This window comes from Amblyomma americanum, chromosome 9, assembly GCF_052857255.1.
Source record: "Amblyomma americanum isolate KBUSLIRL-KWMA chromosome 9, ASM5285725v1, whole genome shotgun sequence".
In the NCBI taxonomy this organism is placed as follows: Eukaryota; Metazoa; Arthropoda; class Arachnida; order Ixodida; family Ixodidae; genus Amblyomma; species Amblyomma americanum.
The window spans coordinates 84001463-84027011 of NC_135505.1; the positions used below are offsets into that span (position 1 = coordinate 84001463).

Sequence of the window (25549 nt, forward strand, 5' to 3'; positions counted from 1 at the left end):
TATCACAAAAAATATTGCTCAGTTTTACAGCGAAGCATCGTTAAACTCATATGCTGAATGATGTAACTTCCTCGATGCTTTTTACGGATACGAGAGAGGCGTGAAATGTTTCTAACTTAGCTTGTTCGCCCTTAACTGCATAAGCAGGACCTTTCGGGACAAATTGTTCTGTTCTTTGTCTGAACAAAACTATTCGTAGTACAACCTTTAAGTCTTCTCTCTGTCTGCCTCCCTTAAAGATTTTTATGCTGAGATATGTTTTTTACCACTATAAAAGCGGCCAGTTCAGCGGCACTTTTTACTGGAAAGGGCGCTTCTTTATAAGCACGGCAAGGAACTTTAATCCGGAAAGCAGCGCCTTTTATGCAGTTGTGTCTTCTCTGCAGTGTTTCGTAAACTTTTTGGAGGGGCTACAGCCATAAGCGGTCTCTGCATACCGCACAGAGGGCATCCTCTTAGCATTTTAGACATCTATATACATAAGAACAGGAGAAAAATATAGTTAGATAGAGCGGAAAAACTATAACGAAGAGCATAGGCTTAAGTCGGCATGTAAATTCACTGCTCTGCCAATCTGCCTAGGTAGGAGAAATAGGGATTGAAACACGGAATTAGACAGGCTAAACTATTTTAAATTATGACGTCTCTCTTGTTCCTTTAGTTTATAATGACTGTCATGAAACAAAAATTCCTATAGTTGCATATACACCAAATGTAATCCTCTTGTGTCTACCTGTACGCGTATTTCCAGAGAAAGCGTGCCGCTCAAAATAATTCCCTGGAATTTAAGGCTCGTATCTAGATTTTGTCTGGAGCGAATGAGCAATAAATAAACGCGGAAATATAGGAAAGCTTGATGGAACCAAGTATTCTCACCTGTCTTGTATTTGTTGAAAAAGTCAGGTAAATTTATTGCAATCAGCAGTGACATGGTATCTTTTTTTTGGAACTCCAGCGGCTTTGTTACTAGCTTTTATACCGAAAGTAAAGGCGCTCGTTAACGTATAAGCATATTATCTGCCATTTTTCCTAACAAGTGCAATACAGGCAGCACAGTGGAGCGAGAGTGGATCATAATGTGGGCAGAGGACAAGGAGCAAGTATTATAATGTTGAACGATATGATCAGCTTAAGCAGGTGCAGCCACGATTGACCGGGTATTGTTGAAGAATGTGCAATTTACTTTCACAGAAGTTCCTGCAGCAGCCGCCAATCATCAGATGTGATTAACTTGTAGATTGACCACCCACCTTTGAAGGTATGAAATTACGTCGTTGAATTTGTCGAGGTCATGTGCTGCTTGAAACTGGAATCCGATAACTCGGTGCCCGTTTTTGTTCGAACCCAGGGCATCCTGTCGGCTCTTGATTTCCTTCAAAGAGATTGCAGCATTTGCACATGAGCAGCATGCTCTTTCCAGGCAGAAAAAAAAATTAACACAAGAAATTAAGGAAAGGAGGAAGGGCTGCTTGTCAGCATCGAGTTCGAGCATATACGTAATGCAGCCAACAAACCATACGATGAAAGGTATGGGGCGCGCCAATTATAGAGCGAGAAGAGTAGTTCTTCGTGCAGTGAAGACACAGGCACATCACATGAGTTATGTACGTGTTATTCCGCACGTTATCGACGCGCAGCAGCTATGACAGCCCTCATTACTGTTGTCACATACTGTTTAGGTCTAAAGCATACAATGTACGGTGCCTCCGTGTTCACTCTACAGGTTGACATCCTGTAACAGGATGCTTGTGCACCAAGAATTAACGAAGCAGTTTGGCTACAATGTATTCCTGCTTATTTTATTTCCTTTGAGGTTGATAAGCTATACTTCATAACAAAGCACTTACTTCCTTTATCCTTTTTTCTGTCCATCTTTCTTAGCCTTCAAGATTGAAATTCTTGTTGTTGGAAATAACGCTCCGCATTTTATACATAGGAGTGCAGTGCAAACAAGCGGCTATAAATCGGACATAATCTTTTACCACACTTAACAACGTCTACAATATGTTTGGACTTTCTCTGTGATAATCTACAGCAACTGTGATGTAACTGTTTGTACAAGCTTTTGGAATAGCATCAATTTTAAAGCTGTATTTTGGGGTGGCACGAAGTGCCGGGTAGGCCAGAGGTTCCCAGGCCACAGGGTCTCCTCCAAAGCTCCAAATCTTGGGATGGCAAAGAGGGAGTCTCTGTTCTCACCTTTGAATACCATGGGTGATTCATAGGCGCTGTAATTCTTTGACGATACTGCCAAAAAGTAGGCTCTCTGGCCTATGGACATACAACCAACCGTGTAGATAGTTCACTACAGTCATTGTACATATGTACTCAATCAGTTGCCTGCAACTTGTCAAAACTTTATTCATTTGTTGCGGTTTACAGATCGCCTATGATATCCGGAGGCTATGGATTATTTTGTGGCTTTGATTACACTTATCTCAAAAACAATATAACCTGAAATCAAATGACTGACACACCATGTTATGAGTTGAAATCCACCTGGATTAAAATCACACCTGAAGCTCATGGACAGCGTTCTATGGAGCTAACAGTTTTTCACATTAATAAAGTAGCATTATCAGCTTTCTTCTGCGTGGCTCTTCCTTGGGGGTGGTGCACAGAACTCTATTTTGCGTATGTAATGATGCGAGATTGGTCACGCGAAAAAAATATTTCACAGTTCTTTTTCTTGAAGTACATTGTTTCGTTTCCATTAGGTAAAAGGCGGGAATTAATTGAACAGTTATTTTGCACCACATGATGCAACAGCGATTAAGTTTCGCCTACATCTTTTCAACGGTAGCCACGGTTGAGTCAAAATTTTCCGAGAACCAGGATCACAGCACAATGAAACGAAATCTATATTCTCGCTTCATTGCTTTGCTTGAAATCGACTAAAGTTTCAGTTTGGGAATTATCTACGCTTCAGCTTCAGAAACTGGAATTGATATATATATATCGGTGCAAGAAAAACGTGTACAATTCTTCTTGGCCTTAGCCCTATTACAGGTAGCAAGTAATGTTAACTAATGTAGTGCACAAGATGTAACCTAGAAGACGCGCACAAATATTTCACATGTTCATTTCTAAAAGAAGATTACCGCGCTTAATGAATCTGCTGATCCTCTAGACTTCCCAATATGGTACTACAAGAAATCTGAGCCAAAACTCACCGAGAGAAGCTTCAGCCTGGCATTGTTGGCCTTGAGTGCGTCAGCGCTTTCCCAGACATGCAAGAGGCCGTAGTGGTATATTATGTCGTTCCACATTTTTGAGAACTTGTTCTTCCCGTCCGGTGTTTTCAGCACGTTGTAGGCTGCCTCCGCGTCGCTACGCGACATGAGAGAACAGTAATTTAGTAAAAAGAATTGTCACCGCGTGTTTTCTTCAAACTACTTCTCTCAACAAGCAAAAAAACTGCTGCCAAAGCCCCAAGACTCTCACAGGAGGGTCCCAACATTTCGGGCCATTTCTCCATGGTCTGTGTGATGATTTAGCACATTGTGTCATGTTGTTGAGAGATGTGTTCTTAAAAGATGCTTTCTAGCGAAAAAATTGTGGGATATATTTTATTTGTTGTTTGCAGCCTCATACAATTTTTGTTGCGATTTGGAGATCATTCAAACGAATAAGACCAAGAATTTAAAGCGCGGTAGGAGGCGTATGACTAAAGATCATGATATCAGTAGACGCGGTTTTGTGCTCTGTAAGCAATAATAATAAAGCTATAACATTAAACGCCTCGTTGTACAGATAGTCCGGTGTCGGCGTTGTCGGCTTCGCCCTTATAGGAGTAAAATCAAGAGCATGACTCTCGCAGGCGGTGCCGGGAGAGCAATTTAGAAGGCAGGTGGGCCACTTAAGCCACGTGGCCTTCAAGCATCATCACAGTCCGCCCACAGAATAGTGAGCAAACTGCATACCGTTGTAGGAGGCAATTAATGATAGGTTGCTCGGGGAGAGCCACCTTGGTCGCTCTAGGCCTACTGTTGAGAGGACCTGCCAGCGAGGGCAGTGGGCCCTCACTTAACCGATGCATCACTGCACCAGCAGGGCTATGAGGACTCGCGGAGATCTATGGACGCAAAGTACAGAATGTCCTTCGACATATGTAGGAATAAATTACGCTATCTTGTCGTACCATTAAGGCGGAGCTTAAGTGTGCCCTTGAATTTGATTTCCAGGCAATATGGCTTAGGCTGGCAGAACTCTAACGCGCAACAGAGTTCAGCTTTTCTTAGCCTCTGACATCCTGACCCTTTCCACAGTGGTAAGCGTTGCCCGGTTAAGAGCCAGTAATCCTTTTTTACCCCAAACCAACGACCTTCACTTTATTGCTTCAATATACCACTCCCCGTCATACCCGCTTGTAAAGCTTCGAACACTATACTCTCTAGGCGTTAATATAGGGCATTCTCTGCACAATTCTCCCTGCGTAAGACGAGCCATCACAAGGAGAAGTGCTTAACAGCACTAATGCTATCTTAAATCCTTTTGTCGTCACTGCGCTGGCTCAAAGAAACCAGCTATTGAACAGAACCAGGGCCCAGCCGATTCGACCATTTTTTTTTTATTGTTCTAAATGTAAACCTAATGTTAGACAAAACTGAAGATCATCCGGTCAGCTTTACTCCTCAGTGAAAGCGGCCATTGTCGTCCCTCCGCCTCTCTTTATACAACTGGAGGTATGAAATGGCGCAGATTTATTTCGAATGAACTTTTTTCGCTTAAAACGACGATTGAAGAAGGAAAGGGTGTGCACAAAGCATGTAAAGGATTCTAGCATTCACGTTGTGGTCAGTAGTGCACTTTAAGTAGCAAAAATACTCAAAATAAAGCTATGCCTCTATAAGCACACGAAAACAATACTGCAGTGGCGGTGGCAAACTTTTTATACAATAAACAACTTTGCGCCCACCCAACTTCGAGGCGCCCTTAATCCAGGGCTCCTAAAACCTTAGCTGCTGGGTGTGCCCGCTGATCCATGTGTATTTGGTGTTCTATGCTTCAGGTGGGCAGCACAGCCTCCCACTGCTTCGGTTGTGGGTACATAGTGCCTTGCTCTACGGCGCGTAAATAAAATGCCCTAACAGAAGAGCACTTATAATTACGCCCGGTTGTTTATCGATGGCGCTCACTTCACTACCAGTTTAAATACTAATTTTTGTATCCGCGGTGTACTGCAGTTAATCTAAGCTTAATTTTAAAATATAGGTGCAAAATGGTAGGTAACCACACTTTGTGCGAAAAACGTGCTACAATTCATTCTCCGTTAATAAGTCAAGCCGTAAGCCTGCACCATGGGAGAAAATGTGCATCAAAAGGTTTTAGCCTGCTCAGGATAAAATCACTAAATAAATTGCGCTAGAAGGTAAGTAGATAATTCATTTGAAATACCTCATCACTAGTTCTTTACATAGGGGAAGAAGTGAATGTTACGAATGCGTCAATTTACACGTAAAAACATTTTTGGCGCGAAATCGAACAACACACAGGAAGGCTGGACAGGCGCAACTTGCAGCTGAGTTGCCAGTTGCGCCTGTCCAGTTTTTCTGTGTGTTGTCCGATTTGGCGTCAAAATTTTTTTCTACCGATATTCACAGGACACAAGCTACCGTGTACGGTCTCTATGCGCTTGTCTTTTTTGTGCGTGCCTAGTAACCGTCGCCATTAATTTTCAAGCCCTGTTTCGTCATTTGCAGAGCTTATACTCCTAATGTACTGCAGGTGAAGCCAGCCAGCGATGACACGTTAGGCATTTTTTACGTTGTAAAAGAAAACAAGAGCTGCACTGAATTTATTTTGTTGACAATTTAATATTCAAAATGTTCTTTAAGTACATGCGCCAATAACAACCACTAAAATAGCCTGAAGGACTCAACGCTCAGTACAGCGGCCTTCGCGAGAAGCTTGTCATCAGATCTATGCTGCTGCAACACCTATCGCTCAAGAAATATATGACTTTATTTAGAGTTGAATATGCTCTTTATTAAATTAGGCATAGAAAATCTTTTGAGAAAATGAATATTTGGCCGTAATGTGGCCATCTGGAGTCATTTAGGGCCTCTTTTTTTCAAGTTTGCAGATTGAGTCTAAAATATGCCAATTAGTTATTTCCTTAACGTCAGATCGGCAAGAAACTTGATAAATTTAGACAACTATACAGAATAGACCTTTCGTTTTGCTATGCAATGAAAAGAATCCGGTTAGTTGTGCGGATACGTCAAATATCAAGAACCCAAGGTGTAAAAAACAAAACATAAACAAATGTAAGCATAAGAATATCATTTATTCATACCTGCGCCATTAAATGAATAAATAATAAATTTGTTACCTCCACCGCACAAGCCCGTTAGCAGCATGAGTGCAACAGCCCTCACGTTTGATGCGTTTTCTTAATAAGAAGGCAATATACACCCGATAGTGTATGCGACCTATAGCTTGCCCTTTGTGGCCCAGCAGTGCACAGCCTCAACTCTCGGTCACTCTTTGCTTCGTACATCGGTGAACATTCCTCACAGATGTGCATTACCAGCCCTCTGTTTTCAATCACTCGCTCTAGCGGCACTATCTACGATACTGTGGCCGCGTAGCCAGCCTTCGACAGAATGAACCGACGAAGCACCGAATCATTACTGTCACCGGCGACTACGAGTGGTCGGTTTCTGCTGCGCCGGAAGGACGAAGTTTAGCTACAAATATTCATGCCCTTGATGGCAGTGAGGTTCTATCCTTTTGGGTTTATGAGGTGAAGAATACTGGCACAGCTTCCTACCAAACGTGAGCCACACAACCACCTACCGTCTTGCCAAAAGTAAGCGAACAGCGGCATAGACGGCAAGAGCAGGCTCGCCGCCTGGCGGCGCCGTTGCGGGCTCCCGTACTGCCTGCTGCTCCCTGGCTGCCAGTGTGAACTGGCTGAAGTAACCCTGCGCGTTCGCTAAGCATGACAGCACTCCGAAGGCGCTAAATTTAACTCGTCGCAATCGCAAACCCAATTACGTATCAGCCAAGTAAAGAGAGCGAGGGTGAAGGCTTACGTGAGCATGTTTTTACACTAGCAGCGGGTGAGCAGCTGCCAGCGCCGTAAGCCGCATCGCCGGCGTGGCTGCTCGGATGATTTTGACAATGACTGTACACAAATTTCACAGGTCCGCATTCAAAATAAACGACGAAATTCTGGAAGCGTGCATAAATCACCCAACTAAACAGTTAAGCACTGAGAAGAGCAATAATGGATCCAGCTTTCTAAATCACAAGGTGTTCAAGTAGCCGAGGTCTGTGGACATATTTAAAGGAGCGCCTACAGCGCTTGCAAGCACAAGCCGCTTGATAATGACTGGTGTCAGCAACTGTATCTTGCAATCGTTTGGAGTAGTCGATTATACTCTGCCGCCCAGAGGTCGAACAAGGTATGCAACCTCACGTGTTCACGACAGCTCGCACAAGTCCACTCTTTTTTCTTCTAACAGCACGCACCCACCATCGTAACACTTTGCGGTCTTGAAATCTCTAATCATCACACTATTGCAGCCTGAAAATAGGCAAAGTATTGCCGTATGTTTTTTTTTCTGAAACTATCGTTATATTACCTTAAATTAAGGCGCGATAGTCTCAGAGTTTTTAAGTTCAATGTAATTCGAGTTTGCACATCCTCCTCACAAACTGGCGATTGTCAATAAAGCGTCGGCGTTCGTGTCACCACTCTCAATTCCTGGTTTGGGATAACTGGCGCTTGTAAAAGGGTCGTCTCGAAGATTGTGAAAAAGACCCGTCACTGCAGCAAATTACCAAAGCCTAAATGAATCAATATATAGAAGAATCGGACCGCACTTCTTGGTTAACAAGCGTCACAAAGACGTAATAGAGTCAGCCAACATATCCTCTTCGCCGCTTCAGGACATTAAAATTTAAATCATTTGAAAAAAATATGCAGTCCGCCTAGTTCTCTCCCTTGTCATGCAAAATTAATTTGCATCTTCAACGTTCTACTATATCTCTAGAGAGTAACTCTCTTTCTCAATTCTCGGCACATTATTAATTGCTTTCTTATAGACCCACTACAGGGACTAAAAAGCAAATCTCGGTAAGTGGCATTTTAGAGCAAAAGCATTATACCGATGGGTCAATCTGGAGCAAGATTTTGGAACATTTGTATGCCTGGGGTTTTCTATGGTTGCGGTGTTCGTGGGTCTGTGCCAAGAAAAAGTAACAAATATCCACGACTGGGAGTCCAACCAGCGGTGAAGCGAAGTGATCACCTTCGCAAGGAGCTGCGCCAGATGAGTACGCTATCGCCGCTGCCGATCACGGCTCGTGATGAACTGAAACACAGCCTCGCTCTTTGCATTGCACCTAACTTTCATCCACTAAAAGCAGCAATGAAACAATATTCGCGCTTACAGCTATGCGGCGGTAGTGACAGACTTGCACTGCATGCGTTCGCATGGAAAACGTTGTGGCAGAAACACGGCACTAGATAAATACGCTTTGGCATTAACAAAAATGCTGCAGAAAGGCGGAACTGGACCTTAGGCGGTATGCGCAGGTTAGGTGAATTAGGATTAACGGTGAAAAGTTGAAGACGCGTATAACTGGTTCCTAGGGTCAGTGGAAACCTCAATCGCGCTTTCAGGTTGGTGGCGGTGGTGGCCACCTGCGAAAAACTTCGCAAATTTTTGTGCTTTCCAATGCCAAACCGCCGACCATTTTTTCACAATCATTGCACCAAATGTTCCAGGTATCAAATTTGGTACCTTATGGTTGCAATATTCGCGGAATTCTCTCTGTATTACGACGAACGAAACCGCTGCCACAAACAAGACAAAACGTTGCCTTGTACCTACGAGCAGTTCTTGAGTTTGAAATGAATATGGTTCCTATTCTCGGCAAGTTAGAAGGAATCTTGTCTGAAAACCGCTGGGAATCAGAAGCCGACTTTTTTCTCTGAGGATTTTCCTGTCTACTGTGAGGGCATTGTGTCGCCATGCTTCTGGAAGAAAAGGAATTATAGAAAAAATATTTCCCGCAGCTTAATTAAGTACTTGTATTAGGTGCGAAAACAGTGCGAGAACAAGATGATTATCTTCACAAGTGTAAAATATTGCTACTTGCGCCACCTCATTGCCAAAATGCTTAAAACAAGCATAGTGGACAATGAATAAAAAACCTTTACAGGAAACCCGCGACGCGGACTAAGTAGGGACATTCTTATCGCCTAAGCTGGGTGGTCGACACACTTCGATGGCACAAACCACAGAACAGTCGACGCCTTTATAACCGCCCTTATGTACATGGCAGTGATGAAATTTCTTAAGACAGGATTTAAATAGTTCAAATGATTCCAGCTCACTGCGTTTGCTGCACTTGTACTTCAGCCTACTTTTGCCTTACTTCAGCCAGAGCGTTTCCGGACGCGAAAGAGCTCCTACTCTTTACTTTTGGAGGCCATAATGCTAACGGTCTTCCTGCCCTTAGCAGGAAGACTATTGTTACTTCTTCACTTTTCTTCTGTCGGCCTAAATGCTGAAAAAGTAATAAATTCTCCCGCATACTACACTGATAATTCAAAAAATTTTCAGCTAGCTCTCTGGGTTGTAACATTCGGGTCGATCGAGGCAGTTAGGAGACGAATAAATTAAATATTTAAACCAAATGTTTGTTAACGCTAATCCGCATTGAGCCTTCGCGTGGCGCTTTCGAATCACGTGCAAGTTTTTTACAACACCTAGATCAGCGCCCTGCTAGACGGCGGCTGCGCACATGCCTTTCTTGCGATTCGACTCATGCTTAGCCTAAGGTGTGGCGTTAGTGGTTGTTGTGGTGTTAATTCATAGGTGGGATTTGCCTTACAGTGGTGTGTCGGCAATTTCTCTGGCTTAGCCATTCATTCAAATTGCTGTTTCTCTACGGCACTTTCACAAGGCCATTGCCCACTAAAAACTGAGCCCCTGCACATATCCTTACGCCAACTTTCGGAAACAAGAATACAAGTACCTTTACGTCGCCTACTAGTTTCTGCAGCCAGCGCGACTGCGTTGCAAGAGAGTGTGATCGGCATCGACGCGATCGCATATACTCTGTGTACTCTCTGCGGTCTCTGTCTTGTGCCCTGACCGTTCTTCCAGCTTCCTCGCCTTGGGCCTGACAACGATGTGCACTTATATGCCTGACCTCAATAACTGGTTAAGCTTCAAATTTGCAGTGTCACGCGTGGCCAAGCAAGTAACTCTGCCACTCACACGTAGTCGAAGGAGACGCCGTATCCGGTCCTGCTGTTGCCACGCGTAGACTTCGTCCATGTTCGAAAAGTGTCAAAGCTATACTCGTCGTAGGCGCCGCGGAAGTCCTTCGCTCCCCTGTCGTAGTGGGCAGCCGTGTAGAAGAGCAGCGTGCAGATGCCGTCCTCCAGATCGTGGAGCGCGGCGTACACCCTCGAAGAGACCGTGCACAGCAGCACGTCTTCATGCGGCGTCATCTCCAGAGGTTTAGGCTGCACTCGGGGTGTCCCCGCCGGCTCTGCAAACAACGGGCGATCGCCACCCAGTTCATAAACGTGAAAGGTAGACGCTCGAAGGTAGAAGCTGGATAGGGCTTGACCTATTCTCCAACGCAGTGAGAAAGGAAAAAACTACGAAACCTAAAATACAATATAATATGAATAGAGGTTAAGAGCGCCCACTCTGAAATAAGTCGCCGTCCACTCTCAAATAGACTTAGTGCAATTTTTCACGGTGAGGTGAGCACAAACATACAATTATATATCCCACTTACTTGCACGTGATATCTCTCCCCAACACTTTCTTCATAAAGCCTGTATTCGCATTACTTTCTTCATCCCTTGAATTCCAGGACCAAACTTAATGATGGCGCCTGTATTCACATCGAGATGAACACTTCTCCGTTCCAACAAACCATACCATCCATCCATTCCGTCGTCCGTCCGTCCGTCCGTCCGTCCGTCCGTCCGTCCGTCCGTCCGTCCGTCCGTCCGTCCATCCATCCATCCATCCATCCATCCATCCATCCATCCATCCATCCATTCATCCATCCATCCATCCATCCATCCACCCACCCACCCATCCATCCATCCACCCACCCACCCATCCACCCATCCATGCATCCATCCATCCGTCTAATGTAGGATATGAACACTACAAACAAAATAACAGTGTGCTGAGGAGTACTCGGGTCCCTATCCTTCCTCACCCTCAAAACTGTCAGGGGTCGGTGACGTGGTTACCGGCGGTGCTGTGGCTTCTGTCTTCCGCGGCCCCACCACTGTCCCGGAGGGCCCAGACGGGATGTCAGACAAGAGGTTGTCATCCATGGGACTTGATACGTCCACTGCGCACAGGCAGCACGAAGCCCAACTTATTTTTGACCATTGCTCGAAAATAGGGCACCGTTTTAATCACTCGCCGCCGTCCGAAATAAAAACATCGGCCATATCAGCTCTCTGAAGCCCTTGCGCAAAAATTGCGCAGTGGCCCGGCCAGTAGAGACCAGCCGTAGCTTAGTATGGCTCACAACTAACCAGTCGTGTTTTTTTGTGCTGAGAACATGCACCGGCAGTACAGACTAGACGAAGTTTGGCGATGCTTATAACTAACTCATGATCATAATCATCATCAGCCTGTCTACGCCCACTGCAGAGCAAAGGCTTCTCCCATGTCTCTAAAATTAACCCTTTCCTTTGCCAGCTGCGTCCACCCTATGTCGGTAGACTTCCCAATCTCATCCGCCAACCTAACCTTCTGCCGCTCTCTGCTACGATTGCCTTCTCTTGGAATCCACTCCGTTACTCTTAAGGACCAGCGGTTATCTTGCCTTCGCAGTACATGCCCTGCCCAAGCCCATTTCTTCTTGTTTTCGACTAGGATGTCCTTAACACGCATTTGTTTCATCACCCACTCTGCCCGCTTCCGTCCTCTTAACGTTACACCTATCATTGTCTTTTCCATGGCTCGCTGCGTTGTCCTTAACTTAAGCTGAACCCTTTTCGTAAGCGTCCACGTTTCTGCCCCGTAGGTGAGTACAGGTGAGATAGATTTTGTACACTTTTGTCTTGAGGGATATTGGTAACCTGCTATTCATGATCCGAGAACCTGCCATATGCGCTCCACCCCATTCTTATCCTTCCAGTTATTTCCCTCTGATCATCCGGATCAACTGTAACTACCTGTCCTATGTAGACGAATTCCTTTACCACTTCCAGCACCTCATTTCACATTGTGAACTGTTGTCCTCTTCCTATATTGCCGAACATTACTTTGGTTTCCTGCATGTTTTTTTAGACCCATCTTACTGCTCTGTCTCTCTAACTCAATAATAATGATTTGCAGTTCATCTCCTGAGTGAATCAGTAAGCCAATGTCATCGGCGAATTGCAGGTTATTTAGGTATTCTTCATTAACTCTTATCTCCAGCTGTTCCCAATTCAGACCTCGGAATGCCTCCTGTAAACAGGGGGTGTATAGCATTGGCGCGATCGTACCCCTTGCCCGACGCCTTTCCTGATTGTTAATTTATTGCTGACTTCATGGAGGACTATGGTAGCTGTACAGTTCCTAAATATATCTTCCAGTATTTTGACATGAGGCCCATCTACACCCTGATTCCGCAATGCCTGTTTGACTGCCGAGGTTTCCACTGAGTCAAATGCTTTGTCATAATCATTGGAGGTTATATATAGGGGATGGTTATATTCTGCGCATTTCTCTATCATCTGATTGATAGTTTGAATATGACCCATTGTGCAATATTTTTTTCGAAAGCCTGCCTGATCATTTGGTTTATTAAGTGGCCCTGACTCTATAAGCGATTATCTTAGTAAATACCTTGTAGGCAATGGACAGTAAGCAGATCAGTCGGTAGTTTTTAAGTCTTTGGCGTCTCCTTTCTTATGAATTGAGATTATATTTGCGTTCTTCTAAGCTTCTGGTACGGTCAAGGTCATAAGGCTTTGAGTATACAGGGTAGCTAGTTTTTCTAGCAGTCTCCCCTCCGTCTTTACACAAATCTGCTGTTACCTGATCCTCCCCAGCTGTTTTTCCCCTTTGCATTGCTCCTAAGGTTTTCTTTATTTCTTCTTTCGTTACCGGTGGAATGACGCATACCTGTGCGCTACTGTCTTCATAATTAACACTCTGATTACATTTACTGTACAGAATTGTGTAGAACTCTTCGGCTACATTAACTGACTTAACCATATTGCTAATGACATCGCCCTCCTTGTCTCTTAACGCATATATCTGGTTTTTACCTATGCCTTGTGTCCTATTCACCGCTTTTAGGCTACCTCCGTTCTTTAGAGCACGCTAGATTCTATCCATATTAAACTTACTTGTGCGGGCTACCTTGCGCTGATTTATTAACTTCGATAGCTCTGCCTGTTCTATTCTGTCTGTACGGTTAGACGCCCACATGTTTGATGTTTCTTAATCAGAACTTTCGTCTCCTTAGATAGTTTGCCGATATCCTGTCGAACTGTCCTACAACCTACTTCCACTGCGCACTCTTTAATGATAGCTGTCAAATTATTGTTTATTGTATGAACATTAAGATCGTCTTCCTCAGTCAAAGATGAATATCTGTTCTGCAGCGATATTCTGAATTCCTCTATTTTCCCTAAAACGACTAGCTCGTTAATAGACTTCCTCTTCAGTAGCTTCTGATCCCTCTTCATGTCTAAGCTGATTCGAGACCTTACCATTCGGTGGTAGCTACAACGCACCTTTCCTAGGACCTCCTCATCCTTCACGATGCGGGGGTGAGCGCAAGTAATGACGACAATTTCATGTTTAGCCTCACCGCTAGGGCTCTTGCAGGCCCACTTCCTGTTCTCTCGTTTCCGGAAGAAGGTATTCAGGATGCGTAAACTATTTCTATTGCCGAACTCTACTAATAGCTCTCCCCTGCTATTCCTAGAACCCGTCCCAAAGTCGCCTACCGCCTTGTCGCCCGCCTGCTTCTTGCCCACTTTCTCATTCAAGTCACCCATCAGTACAGTGTACTGTGTTTTAGTTTCTTCAATGCCGATTTCATGTCTTCATAGAAGCTTTAAACAGTCTGTCCGTCATGACTAGATGTAGGCGCGTAAAAGTGCACCACTTTCAGCTTGTACCTCCTATTAACCCGAATTACGATAGCTGCCACCCTTTCATTTATACTATAGAACTTCTCTACGTTACTAGCTACATCCCTAATAATGAGGAATCCCACACCAAGTTCTCGTCTATCCGCTAATCCGCGGTAGCACAGTATGTGCCTCTCCTTTAGTGCTGTATACGCCTCACGTTTCCTCCTAACTTCACCACGCCTTATGACATCCCATTTAATACCCGCTAGTTCATGTAACAGCACTTCTAGGCCAGCCTCACTGGTTAAGGTTCCAGTGTTAAACGTTGCTAGGTTCAGATTCCAATGGCGGCCTGTCCGGAGCCAGAGAATCTTAGCACCCTCCACTGCGTCACAGGTCTGACCGCCGCCTTGGTCAGTTCCTTCGCAGCCGCTGGGGACTGAGGGCCGAGGGTTAATTGGTTTGTTCATGGAATGTTTTGGCTAGTAATGCACAGGGTGGCCAAATCCTATTCAGGAGAGGGAGTGCGTTGTCGGTTCTGCTCACCAAAATCAGGCCGCACCCCAGGCCTGCTTATGCAGTTCCGTCGACGCGCGGAGTGTATTTTTTTTACAAAAGCGGTAAAGAATTGCACGGCACCGGGGTTCGAACCCCGGTCCTCTTGCACGCGAGGCGGACGCTGTACCTCTACGCCATCGCTGCCATCACAAGTACCTAGTCATGATTTTTTGTTCAGAAAGCATGCACGGCCTGTATAGACCAGCCGTGGTTCACAAGTAGCGAGTCCCTTTTTTTTGTGCTGAGAGCAGACACGGGCAGTATAGACCAGGCGAAGTTTGGTGTTGTGCACAACTAACCAGTCATGACTTCCCATCCAGCGGCCATGACCTGTTAAGAAATGCATAAATCCCTTAAAACTCGCGCTACGGGTTAAGTTAGATTGTATCGCATGATGGCTCGAAAATTACATGGAATATTATTGTTCTGTAGATATCGAATAGATTGAGCGTCCAGCTGCCGGCGTACGAAATCTTCATGCTCCACGACGCTAACTGCGGTTTTAGATTGTCTATGTGTGCCTTAAGACGGTTACATGGTGCATAACAGAAAATTAATAAACTAGGTGGGCCAGGCTATATCTAGAAAAATTGTACCCACTCCAGGCAAATCGCACTGCTGTCTTCTGCGGACAAACTAAACCCATATGTTGAAGCTAATCAAAGGGCAAATGGAAGTTAACCATGTTATTTCCGTCAATTCTAATCTAACCAACTTTATTTTCGTTTGTTTGTTTTCGTTTTGATTTTTTTTTGTTTAACGCCCCAAAGTGACTGAGGTTATGAGGGACGCCGTAGAGCAGGTGTCACCACTTCGCGCACTTTTGCGTGCGCTCCCAAACACTCTTAGAGCGTGTGGGGGTAGCGGTCTCGGTCACAGAGGAGATGCCCTCCACTCAGCGTGACAAGCTCAGCCGGAGACCAGCTACCAAGTGACAAAGGAATTGGTCGTTTGGTGCCCAGCTTTCACCGGTCGCAAGCCTGAGAGTGGGTCAGAGCAAAAGGTTCACAAAAAAAAACAAAGTTTATACAGCTAAGAGAGGATACAGAGGACTTCACAACCACTCGTACGAGCACATACAAAGTGATTTACAGAAACAATGCAACTCGTGCAAAGTAACAACCGAGAGAGATTACAATTCAACAGAATCTCTGCACCTAAAGTGCAATAACACAGAGAGAGACAAATAAACAAAACAAAACTTGTTCACCGGGCACTGCGACAGTCCGACGACCTGAGGAGCTCAACGGGGCCGATCCGCAGACTGGCACACGTTGCCTCGCTGGTCCGTGGCTGGGCGAGTGGTGTTCTCCCGGGAGTCAAGCGGGCGCGCTTCTCGGAAGGTTAAACGGCTGCTCGAGCTAACAGACAGCGGTAGCAGCACCTCATTTATAGGCGCAGCCCGCGTCTGTTTGGTGTTCGCGCGAAAGCAGGCGCGCACATACACGCAGTATGAACTGCACAAACTCCTCCTCCTACTCGAGCCAGGCGCGCGACCCCATTGGTCGAGCGCGGAAGCCACCTTCTAGAAGTTTCTGCTTCCCTCTCGCATGCGAAGACGCCGGCGCAGGAGCGAAGGGAAGAGGTTTCACTTTAGCGCAGTCAATGTCACGCCCTCTCTGTTGACGATGAGTAGAAACTACTCAGACATTCTAGATAAATCTACGCCGCGCGCGGCTATGTTTACTTTGGCGCCGCGCCGGCGAGGTGAGTGCAAAGGGCAGCCGCACGCGCAAAGCTACGTGCTCTCCGGGGGTCGTTCCCCGCTGTTTTTGTTTTATTTTACCGCGCGCGGGCGCGATTACTTACGCGCAGCGCCGGTTTTTTCTCTAATATGCACCGAATTTTGTGACAGCAGGGCTGCAGATAACTTCGACCGCCTGTGGTTATTTAGCGTGCTGCGACATGGCACAGTATTCGGGCCTCTAGAAAATAGACTGCATGAAAATTCGACCACCACGGTGGCAATCGAACCAGCCTCTTGATCATCCACTGAGCAGTACCCGTTCATAAAACAGCGTAAACTATCATAACACCTTGTTTTGCACTGCTAGGGTGGATGTTAGAGCCAAACAGGAAGTTCTTATTTGACAACGAAAGGGATCAAGTGGCTCACCTTCTGTTGTGAAATGAACGATGGAGACGGCGCCAACCGACAAGAGCAGAAACAGCAGAAGACCCAAAGCCATCACAAACTTCTTCTGGCTGAAATGTAGCGAGAAGAAAAGCCGAACAAACGTGTGGTTCGTAGCGTCTGAAGTTCTTGCAGTCTTTTCCACAACCTGAAGCGCATGTCAGCTGCAGGCGCATGGTTAATGGGAAGCGCAAAATGGTCATACTTTCCTTAATGTAAAAATTTGGAAGTTTTGGTGAAACGCTGTCGGAAAATGCATGGAATGACGTAACGATGATAGTAAAGAAGTATGTGGAATAAGTGCTGTCGGTTCTCATCTAGTCAATCATGCGTTATTGCCCTTTCCCGTTGCAGCAAACATTTTTGGTTTCATAACGCAGATTTCTACAGTGCATAGCTCTAGCAGAAGCCTTCCTGGTGGGAAGCCATATGTAGAAAAACACCATATTTAACAGCTGTAGCGAAGAAGTTCGGCCAGCAACACCTACGCACGGTTGTCTACGGACCGACCCAGACCAATACATTAAGTCATCCTTTGATTTTGGGCAACCACCATAGTGCACATATTCCACATTACACTTCATGAATGTGCATAAGTCCTGAAATAAAATTCTAATAAGGAAGGTCACGATGCAGGGAGATACGATCTGGCATGTTCTATTAACCTCCTGCTAACAGAAGATATTGCTAGGTCTGGTTTTGGAAAAGTTGGCAATGAGAGCTAATGGAGAATACCTTTCTAATCTCGGATACGCTGATGACAATGGTTTTGTAAGTCACTCACTTAGTGGATAGGTTGCTAAGTGTGATCAATGAATTGATGAGACAGTGCAGAACGTTCGATCTAAACTTATAAGGCAGAAAACTAAAGTAGTGTTAAACAATCTCGTGAGTCAACCGCAGTTAAAAATTCATAGTGAGGCGCAGGAATTGTTAAGAGAAAATGTGCACTTAGGGCAGGTAGTGACCGCAGATACAGATCACAATGGAGAAAAATCTAGAAGACTAAGAATAGGATGGAGCGAATTTGGCTGGTTCCCTCATATCATGAATGAAATTTTACCAGTTTTCCTTAATATTAAAGTATAAAAAGCCATATATTACCAGTAGTCACCTAAGGGGCAGAAACGTGGGGGTGGGGGTTAAAAATAGCTAAACTTAAATTCAGTAAACTCAGCCAGCTATGCAGTCGGAAATGGTAGTTGTAGCGTTAAGGAACATGAAGAGGGCACAGTGGGTAGCGAACAAACGCTCGCTAATGACTTCCTGGTGGAAATCAAGAAGAAGTGGGCTTGTGCTGCGTATGTAAGGCGAAGGCAAGATAACCAATTTTCATTTAGGGCTACAGAATGTATACCAAGAGAAGATAAGCGTAGCAGGGTGCTTCATCAATTTACGTGGGCTGGTGTGCTTAAGAAGTGTGCGGGGATAAGGTGGCCATGGCTGTCACAGAACTCGGTTAATAGGAGAGATATGAGAGAGTTATCGGACCTGCAGTGGGCGCAGTCATGCTGAGGATGATGTGAAGGCATAAATGTGAAGGAAGCCAAAGAAAACGGGGGAATACTTTGAATCCATGCTGCGGATGAATTGGAAATATTGCACAATTATTTTTTTAAAGACGAGCCGTGCAGGTAGAGGGTTTTACACTCTTAGTTCGAAAACGCTAGTGAGTTGCCGCTTCCCTGCGTCTGATATGAGGACGCATCGAAGCAAAGTTGCAGATGACGCTATGTACTATCAGCAACGAATGAAACAAAAAAAACTGAGGTAGCAACCCACACACACCAAAATATTAGCTCCAATAGAGCGAATACAAGCGAGGTTGATAAGCACATCTACAGAAGTCCTCGCGCTTTCGAAGTGACGTGTATCTCCGCTAGTACAAAGCTTCAACTGCTTAAGGACTCTATTTTGCTGTTCGTGCCTCACTTGTCTCGTTCACGATTCATTTCTTCCTGGTAGTACCATCACCAGGTTCATCTTCTTCTGTGCCACTTTGCTGCGTGTAGAACGCAGTGGCGCTCAAAGCAGCGGGGGCGCGCACTCGACGGTTCGCACTAAGAATGGGCGACCCTAAACATGGTATCGAAAATGCCATAAAAGTAAGGCAAGGCAAAAGTTTATACAACTCTCAACCTCCAGCGAATTTAAACACACGTGTTCGTTAACAGCACCCCATAAAAGATTTTGCTGTTCATAAAAATAGGTTTATTTCAATAACTAATAATAAGAAACTTATTTCCTTGTGTTTGTCTGGCACGGTGCTTAAAAGACTTAAAAAAAATTAATACCCCTCTTCACACAAAATGTTGTGGAGATTATTTAATGAGAAAATAGAGCAGCAGGCCAAATGTTAAGTCTGGGACCCTCGAAAACAAAAAAAAATTAATGTGTATTAATAAAACTTGTTGCTGGGCGAGTTGGTGACACATACTTGAAAAAAGATGTAGAGCAGAAGAGACGAGCACGGGAGGGAGACACGACAAGGACGAACGCTTCGTCTTTGTCGTGTCTCCCTCCCGTGCTCGTCTCTTTTGCGCTATGTCTTTTTTCAAGTAATGTGGATTTACTCAGCTACAGGATATACAAAGCGAAAGCGAGATAGAGGTCTCCACTGACCCACGGAGCCGGTTGTGCACTTTTCCTTTCCTGAAAATGAACGGCCTTTGGGAAGTTGTCAACGCCAATGAACTCTAAGAACGCCGTCTGCTCACTTGTTTGGTTTGGTTTTTGAGGAAAGGAAATGGCGCAGTAACAGTATCACATATCTCGGTTGACACCCGAACCGCGCCGTAAAGAAGGGGTAAAGGAGGGGGGGGGGGCAAAGAAAGAGAAAACTGAAAGTTGGATTTTCGAGGGAAGGCGTGGCGCTGCGACGGAACATTAGTGCTCGGTGCTACTAGTGGCGCATGCGCAGTAGTGACTAGGGAGCGAGAGAGAAACGAAAGGTCAGGCGATGGATTCGGCGGCGGCAACCTGCGCCGTGCCTGACGTCACTCGCGTTCCGACATACGCCGGCTCGCGCGAAGCGCGCTGTTGACCAGCGTAGTGAAGCTTTTGGCTTCAAAACAAAACAAAGGCTCTCAACTAGATTCATGCGACGGAAATGCAATAGCGTTCTTCTCACAGTGATCAGTCTATTCATATTATGATTCTATGCCTGTTCTGGCTGCGACGATAGCCGAATAGTCTGATGGACCAACTTGTCTATGCTTGTTCTGACTCTAATGATTAGAGTTCGATGTTCATTGTCATTGACTCCCATATTTATTTCAGTTCTCACTGTATTCTAAACCATACTGCTCACTTATGCAAAAATTGTTATATTACTAGAACGTGATGTGGCCTCATACAATTACCAACGCACTGGCGCAGTGGTTTAACGACACGCCATTGAAGCATCAAGTGGCGACCAGTAACCCAGCCATTAATGATGCTCTCGAGGCCGAGGTTGTTCTTCAGCAATTGCAACAAGGAATAATTCCAGCAAGCCTCACTTGTTTACAGTTTAATCTTCGGGAGGCCATTTTGCACGTCGGCGTTTAGTTTTCTTAGTCATCGTTTTCTTAATCATCTTCATTTTTCTGAGTCGTTTTTCGCCCGGTGTCTACCTACTTTCCACTACAGGTAGAGAGGAGGAGGGCAGAGGGAACAGTTTGAAGATGTAACTTAGAGAGAGTGAAATGCCCTGAACACCGCCTGCCAGAGTTGGCTGGTGCATACCTCGGAATTTTGGGCAAAACCATTTTTCAACAGGAAAGACTTAACGCAGGTTTTTTTTTCATTTATTGCAAATGTTTCCTATATAAAAGAATATATCCGCTGATCTCCCGCCGGGTCGCTCACATTTTTTTTATATAAACGTTTTTGCTCTCTTCCAAAACGTTCCCGATTAGATTTTATGGCAATCTTAACTGCTCAATGCGAGTGATGAGAAACCAATAAAAGACCATGCTACCGATTCGAAATATTCCCATAACAGTAACTTGCGGACTGCAATAATCAAAACTTTTTCCTAAGACCGTCGGACATGGTGGAAACACGCAGACTCCGACGCTATCTACGCCGACGAAATTTTCGCCTTCATGTCCTTACTAATGCATTCACATTAAAAGACGTGCGCTAAGATTTGCCAGTGAGATTAAGCGCACATCACCATTCATTTCGTTCAAATGTTTAGGGGAATCCCCCAAGTTGGAGGATATCTGTAAGAAGCGAGTAATTACTCATTGAAATCCTCCCGAGCGCAGCCATACGGCTACAAAAGAAAGCTGTACAGCTTTCTCAGAAACTTCATAATAAGAGAAAAATTCGTCCTTGTCTGGGGATCGAGCCCCGGACCACTGCTTTACTGGAGCAGTCGATCTAGCAACCAAGCTAGCCGGGATGGCAAGCTTATGGTATGGCGAGAGCGAATTAACAACTCGAAGTGGGAACTGTGTTGGTCAACTGTTTAGGGAAATCCCGCAAGGTGGAGTAGATTTTCTTTTGTTTGTAGCTGTACGGTGGCGCGCGGGTGGATGTCAATGAGTAATTACTCCCTTATTACCGATCGACTGAACCTTGGGAGATTCCCCTGAACATTTGACCAACGCAGTTCCCACTTCGTGTTGTTGATCAATTCGCTCTCGCCCTACCATAAGCTTGCGTCGAAATTAGCTCAGTTAGTAGAGTGACTGCTACGGTGCAGATGTGGTCCCGGGTTCAAACCCCGGATGAGGACAATTTTTCGCTAACCACAAAGTTACTGAAAAAGCTGCATAGCTTTCCTTTGTAGCCGTATGGGTTTCGGGTGGGTGTCAATGAGTAATTACTCCCTTATGACCATTCCTTTTGTGTTCACGCAAAAGCAGTATTTTCTGAAATCTCCTCTGGAATTTATGAGGAGAGACCAAAGCTCTAAGTCAGGTTCCTTGAAAGAGCAGATTGCAAGAGCATGCATGCTGCTGGCTTGTGCGTAAACATGCCACAAGAAACTTATACGTGATGTTCTGCGCAATATTTTATACTCCTGGCGAGATATTCTCAAAACTTGCTGATCACTTTGCCACCGAAATTGATTTCAGTAAAGTATTCGAGAGCGACAGCAATAAAATAAGGGAAAGTGGTTTCGTTCTTATTATGATGATAACTAATGCTTGGGGCGCTAAGGAATCTGGGCCTAACGGCACTATGGGCTATGTATTTCACACTCCTCAAGCGGGGTACCCGACACCGCAAAGGATCAAACCCCGTACGAGGTTCATGCTCAAGCCAGCATGGCACCGCTAGGGCTTAATGAGTTCGTTGCCGGCCCTCGCTTGAAACAGCATTCTGTGTAGTCTGTTTGGAATAAGGTGCTTGGAACAGTCAAAACGTATACTTACCCTGTTTATTTTAAATGATGTAGAGGAATGAGAAAGAAAAAAGGCTGTTAACGCTGGTAAAAGAGTGGAACACGTGCTTAATCAGAAAAATACCTACCTTCATCATGCTGCCCCCCGTCATCGATTGTACCTACATTGAAAATGAAGTATGTCTTAAAAACACCCCAAGTAAGCCGTACACGTAAGGTTATCTTTATGGAAACAGGAGTCTTTCCTGGTGCTCAAACTTTCTTTATCTTGAAACGACTCTTTCGGCCTCCGGCCTCCACAGCTGTGGCTCGTTAATGGCACACAACGAGAAGAAAATAATGTAACGTGATCTAACTTACTCTCCAGCGCCATTTCAGAAACCATGGACATCGGTTCAGCTGCGAATTGTAGAGGAGAATATAACTACTGATCACTACACGGTTACCAAGTTTACGAATCTTATATGCAATTCACTCTTATATGCAATTCATGATTAAACGGCAGTGCTTCACCTTCAATAATATCTGCACTCTGCTGTGCAAGTAGCGATGGACCTAGACTGGAAATCAACTGCTCAGCTGATCCTGACCTGTATGGCGGGCACACGTCTATTTTGTTATATACCGCCTTAGAATCCTTTCGTTTCGTATACCGTTTGTACAGCTTGTCCAGTCAAGGAAATGAAGCGAGCACTGTACTCCCTACAAGCATCTACGGAATTGATTCATTGGTAACAACGGTCCACTTCTCTTCACGAGCGCGATTCTTCAACCGCCAATAGGAAACACCACACAACTCAATGGGGATATTAGTTGTGATTGCGAGAGAACTTCAGACTGGACATTGAAGGTGCGAGACTTTAGTGATTGTCATTGCCTAATATTTCTACTGGCCGTAAAATACAACGTACAACATCGTTCCTAAGCTAGAACAAAAAAATATTTGGCCCTTGAAAATCAGCGCTGTGTCCCCAAAAATTTCGAGGACGCTTAAGCTTCGTCTTTTAAAAGTGAGACGCGACAGCCTGTTGCTACCCGCCGCGGTGGCTCAGTGGTTAGGACGCTCGACTACTGATCCGGAGTTCCCGGGTTCGAACCAGACCGCGGCGGCTGCGTTTTTATGGAGGAAAAACGCTAAGGCGCCCGTGTGCTGTGCGATGTCAGCGCACGTTAAAGATCCCCAGGTGGTCGAAATTATTCCGGAGCCCTCCACTACGGCACCTCCTTCTTCCTTTCCTGTTTCACTCTCTCCCTTATCCCTTCCCTTACGGCGCGGTTCAGGTGTCCAATGATATATGAGACAGATACTGCGCCATTTCCTTTCCCCAAAAAACCAATTATTAGCCTGTTGCAGCATTGCCAAGGAGTGCACGGAACGCCATCGCCCTTTCGGCGCGACGCGTGGGCCACTGGACAATTTTAGGAAAGGACGCCGGTCTCACATATTTCGGTAGACACCCCAAGCGGGCCGTAAGGGAAGCAAAATGAAAAGAAAATTGGTTTTAAGGAAAGGAAATGACGCCTGTCACAATTCTCGCTTGACACCGTACCGCGCCCGTGGGAAGGAAAATCTCCACTTACAGCGCGGTTCAGGTGTCCACCGAGATGCGCCATTTTTTGCTCACGGCCGACGACGCCCACGATACCGGCTTTTCTGCGGCACGAGCTCCTTCACTCTGTCGCGTTAATATTTTGAAATTGGCTGACCACTGTCACGGAGTCGTGGCGGATGCCATGTCATCTGGACGCATTGGTCCAAAAACAATAACGGCCGGAAAAAGACAGTTCTCAGGGCCCGAACTGCCAGTCTCCGGCCATTTCTCAGCAATGAGATGTAATGGGCAGCGCCACAATTAATCTCGGTTAATGTGCAACACGAATAGAAGCCCGAACCGTGAATAGCCAGGACCATGTGTAGCTCAGCGATTATACGTAATACGGCATCTGAGGCCTAAAGACTCGTTCGTGACCATGGGAACGAGAAAGAATAAAAACGCTGCTCAGCTGGGAATTGCGTGTCGTGAACTGCTAAATCTATCGTGAAAAGCAGAAAGAAGACGCTCTTTTTTCACAAAGAATTGAGGGAGACTAGCTGCTTGAGCGCGCCGAGCGAATACAAGTAGACCTAGCTAAAATTACGTGCAGTGAGAAAAAAAGCACCTCCGCGGTGGCTCAGTGGTTAGGGCGCTCGACTACTGATTCGGAGTTCCCGGGCTCGAACCCGACCGCGGCGGCTGCGTTTTTATGCGAAGCATACTAGCCGCACAATCGAGCTCTTCCTTGCTGCGCCGCGCGCGGCCGCGTAGCTACCACTTGACATACATCGGCGCACCGCGTGATATGACGTCACAACAGCTATGAAAGCTGGGGCTCAACTCGTGCGCTCGCTTGCGGACGCGCAGCCTCCGCCGGCGGCCTAACTCCCGCTCCTACCGCTAGGAGATACTGACGTCACGCAATTGTATAAAAGGCGACGCATTCGTTGAGTGAGTTGAGCAGCGATATGTCGGCCAGGGAGAGGGTGGCTCGCCAGACCGCAAAGCGCGTTACAAAGAGCCACGGAAACTGGAGAAGAACGAGAAGTACGGCTTGCCAAGCGACGTATGCTTCGCATCCTAGGCTTAACCATAAGCTAAGCGAGGCCATTTTATGGAGGAAAAACGCTAAGGCGCACGTGTGCTGTGCGATGTCAGCGCACGTTAGATCCCCAGGTGGTAGAAATTACTCCGGAGCCCTCCACTACGACACCTCTTCCTTTCTTCTTTCACTCCCTCTTTTATCTCTTCCCTTAAGGCGTGGTTCAGGTGTCCAACTATATATGAGACAGGTACTGCGCCATTTCCTTTCCCCAAAAACCAATTAAAGAAAAAGTGCATCCTGGACAAGTGACCGTTGATAAATCTGGGCAAACAAATTTATTTCAAATGGGGCGCGCGTTTCTTGGGTCCTATTGCACGCTAAACTCAAGAACGGCCGCTGAAAAATAAGAAGAGGGAAGCTAGGCATCAGGCATAAAGAGTGTGCAAAGCGTTGTGCAACCAGGACACGCATGCGTGATTGCAATCCGGCGCGCCACGCACAAGCGTGCTCTAGGAAAGCTGAGTACCAGTAACAACTCACTCATGGCTGCGTAGCTTTGACGGATACTCAGAACCAAGAAGCTCGGAGCTGGAGAGACGCAGCTGCTGTCAAAGGCGCTTGTAGGCTGTCACGAGCGGCAGGCAGTTCGATCCTGAACACCCGGTGCTCGCGCTCATCCAGCGGCGTCGACAGCACCACTTACGGTGAATGCTGGCGTCGCGGAAGAGTATCACTATAGAAACGAGGAGGAAGATTTAAAGAACACCGTTTTATGTGCAGTCCATGGAGGATTCGTAATTTCTCGTGGCTTTTCGGAATTGAGGAATGTTAACTGCAAAAAACTAATTTATTCTCACGG

The 25549-nt window shown here is 45.7% G+C and overlaps 1 protein-coding gene and 1 long non-coding RNA gene across 3 annotated transcripts in view; both read right to left on the reverse strand.

The window, feature by feature from the left end:
- LOC144104955 (uncharacterized) overlaps nt 1-16834 on the reverse strand; it is a 29338-nt gene extending 12504 nt beyond the window's left edge. Inside the window, exons 1-5 of one of the 2 annotated variants that reach the window (XM_077638185.1) lie at nt 16755-16834; nt 11209-11346; nt 10242-10518; nt 3174-3330; nt 1251-1372 (exon numbers count right to left, since the gene is read on the reverse strand). In XM_077638185.1, coding sequence (XP_077494311.1) covers nt 1251-1372; nt 3174-3330; nt 10242-10518; nt 11209-11346; nt 16755-16827 — 767 coding nt within the window. In that variant the 5' untranslated portion in view covers nt 16828-16834. Of the gene's footprint in view, nt 1-1250; nt 1373-3173; nt 3331-10241; nt 10519-11208; nt 11347-15848; nt 16002-16754 lie in introns of those variants that run through there. The other variant, XM_077638186.1, reaches the window with a different exon arrangement.
- Nucleotides 16835-22237: 5403 nt separating this feature from the next.
- LOC144104956 (uncharacterized) lies at nt 22238-25340 on the reverse strand. Its single transcript, XR_013308665.1, has 3 exons — nt 25231-25340; nt 22471-22509; nt 22238-22271 (listed from the first exon to the last, which is right to left on the reverse strand). It is a non-coding gene; the product is annotated as an uncharacterized LOC144104956 (long non-coding RNA).
- Nucleotides 25341-25549: the final 209 nt, after the last annotated feature.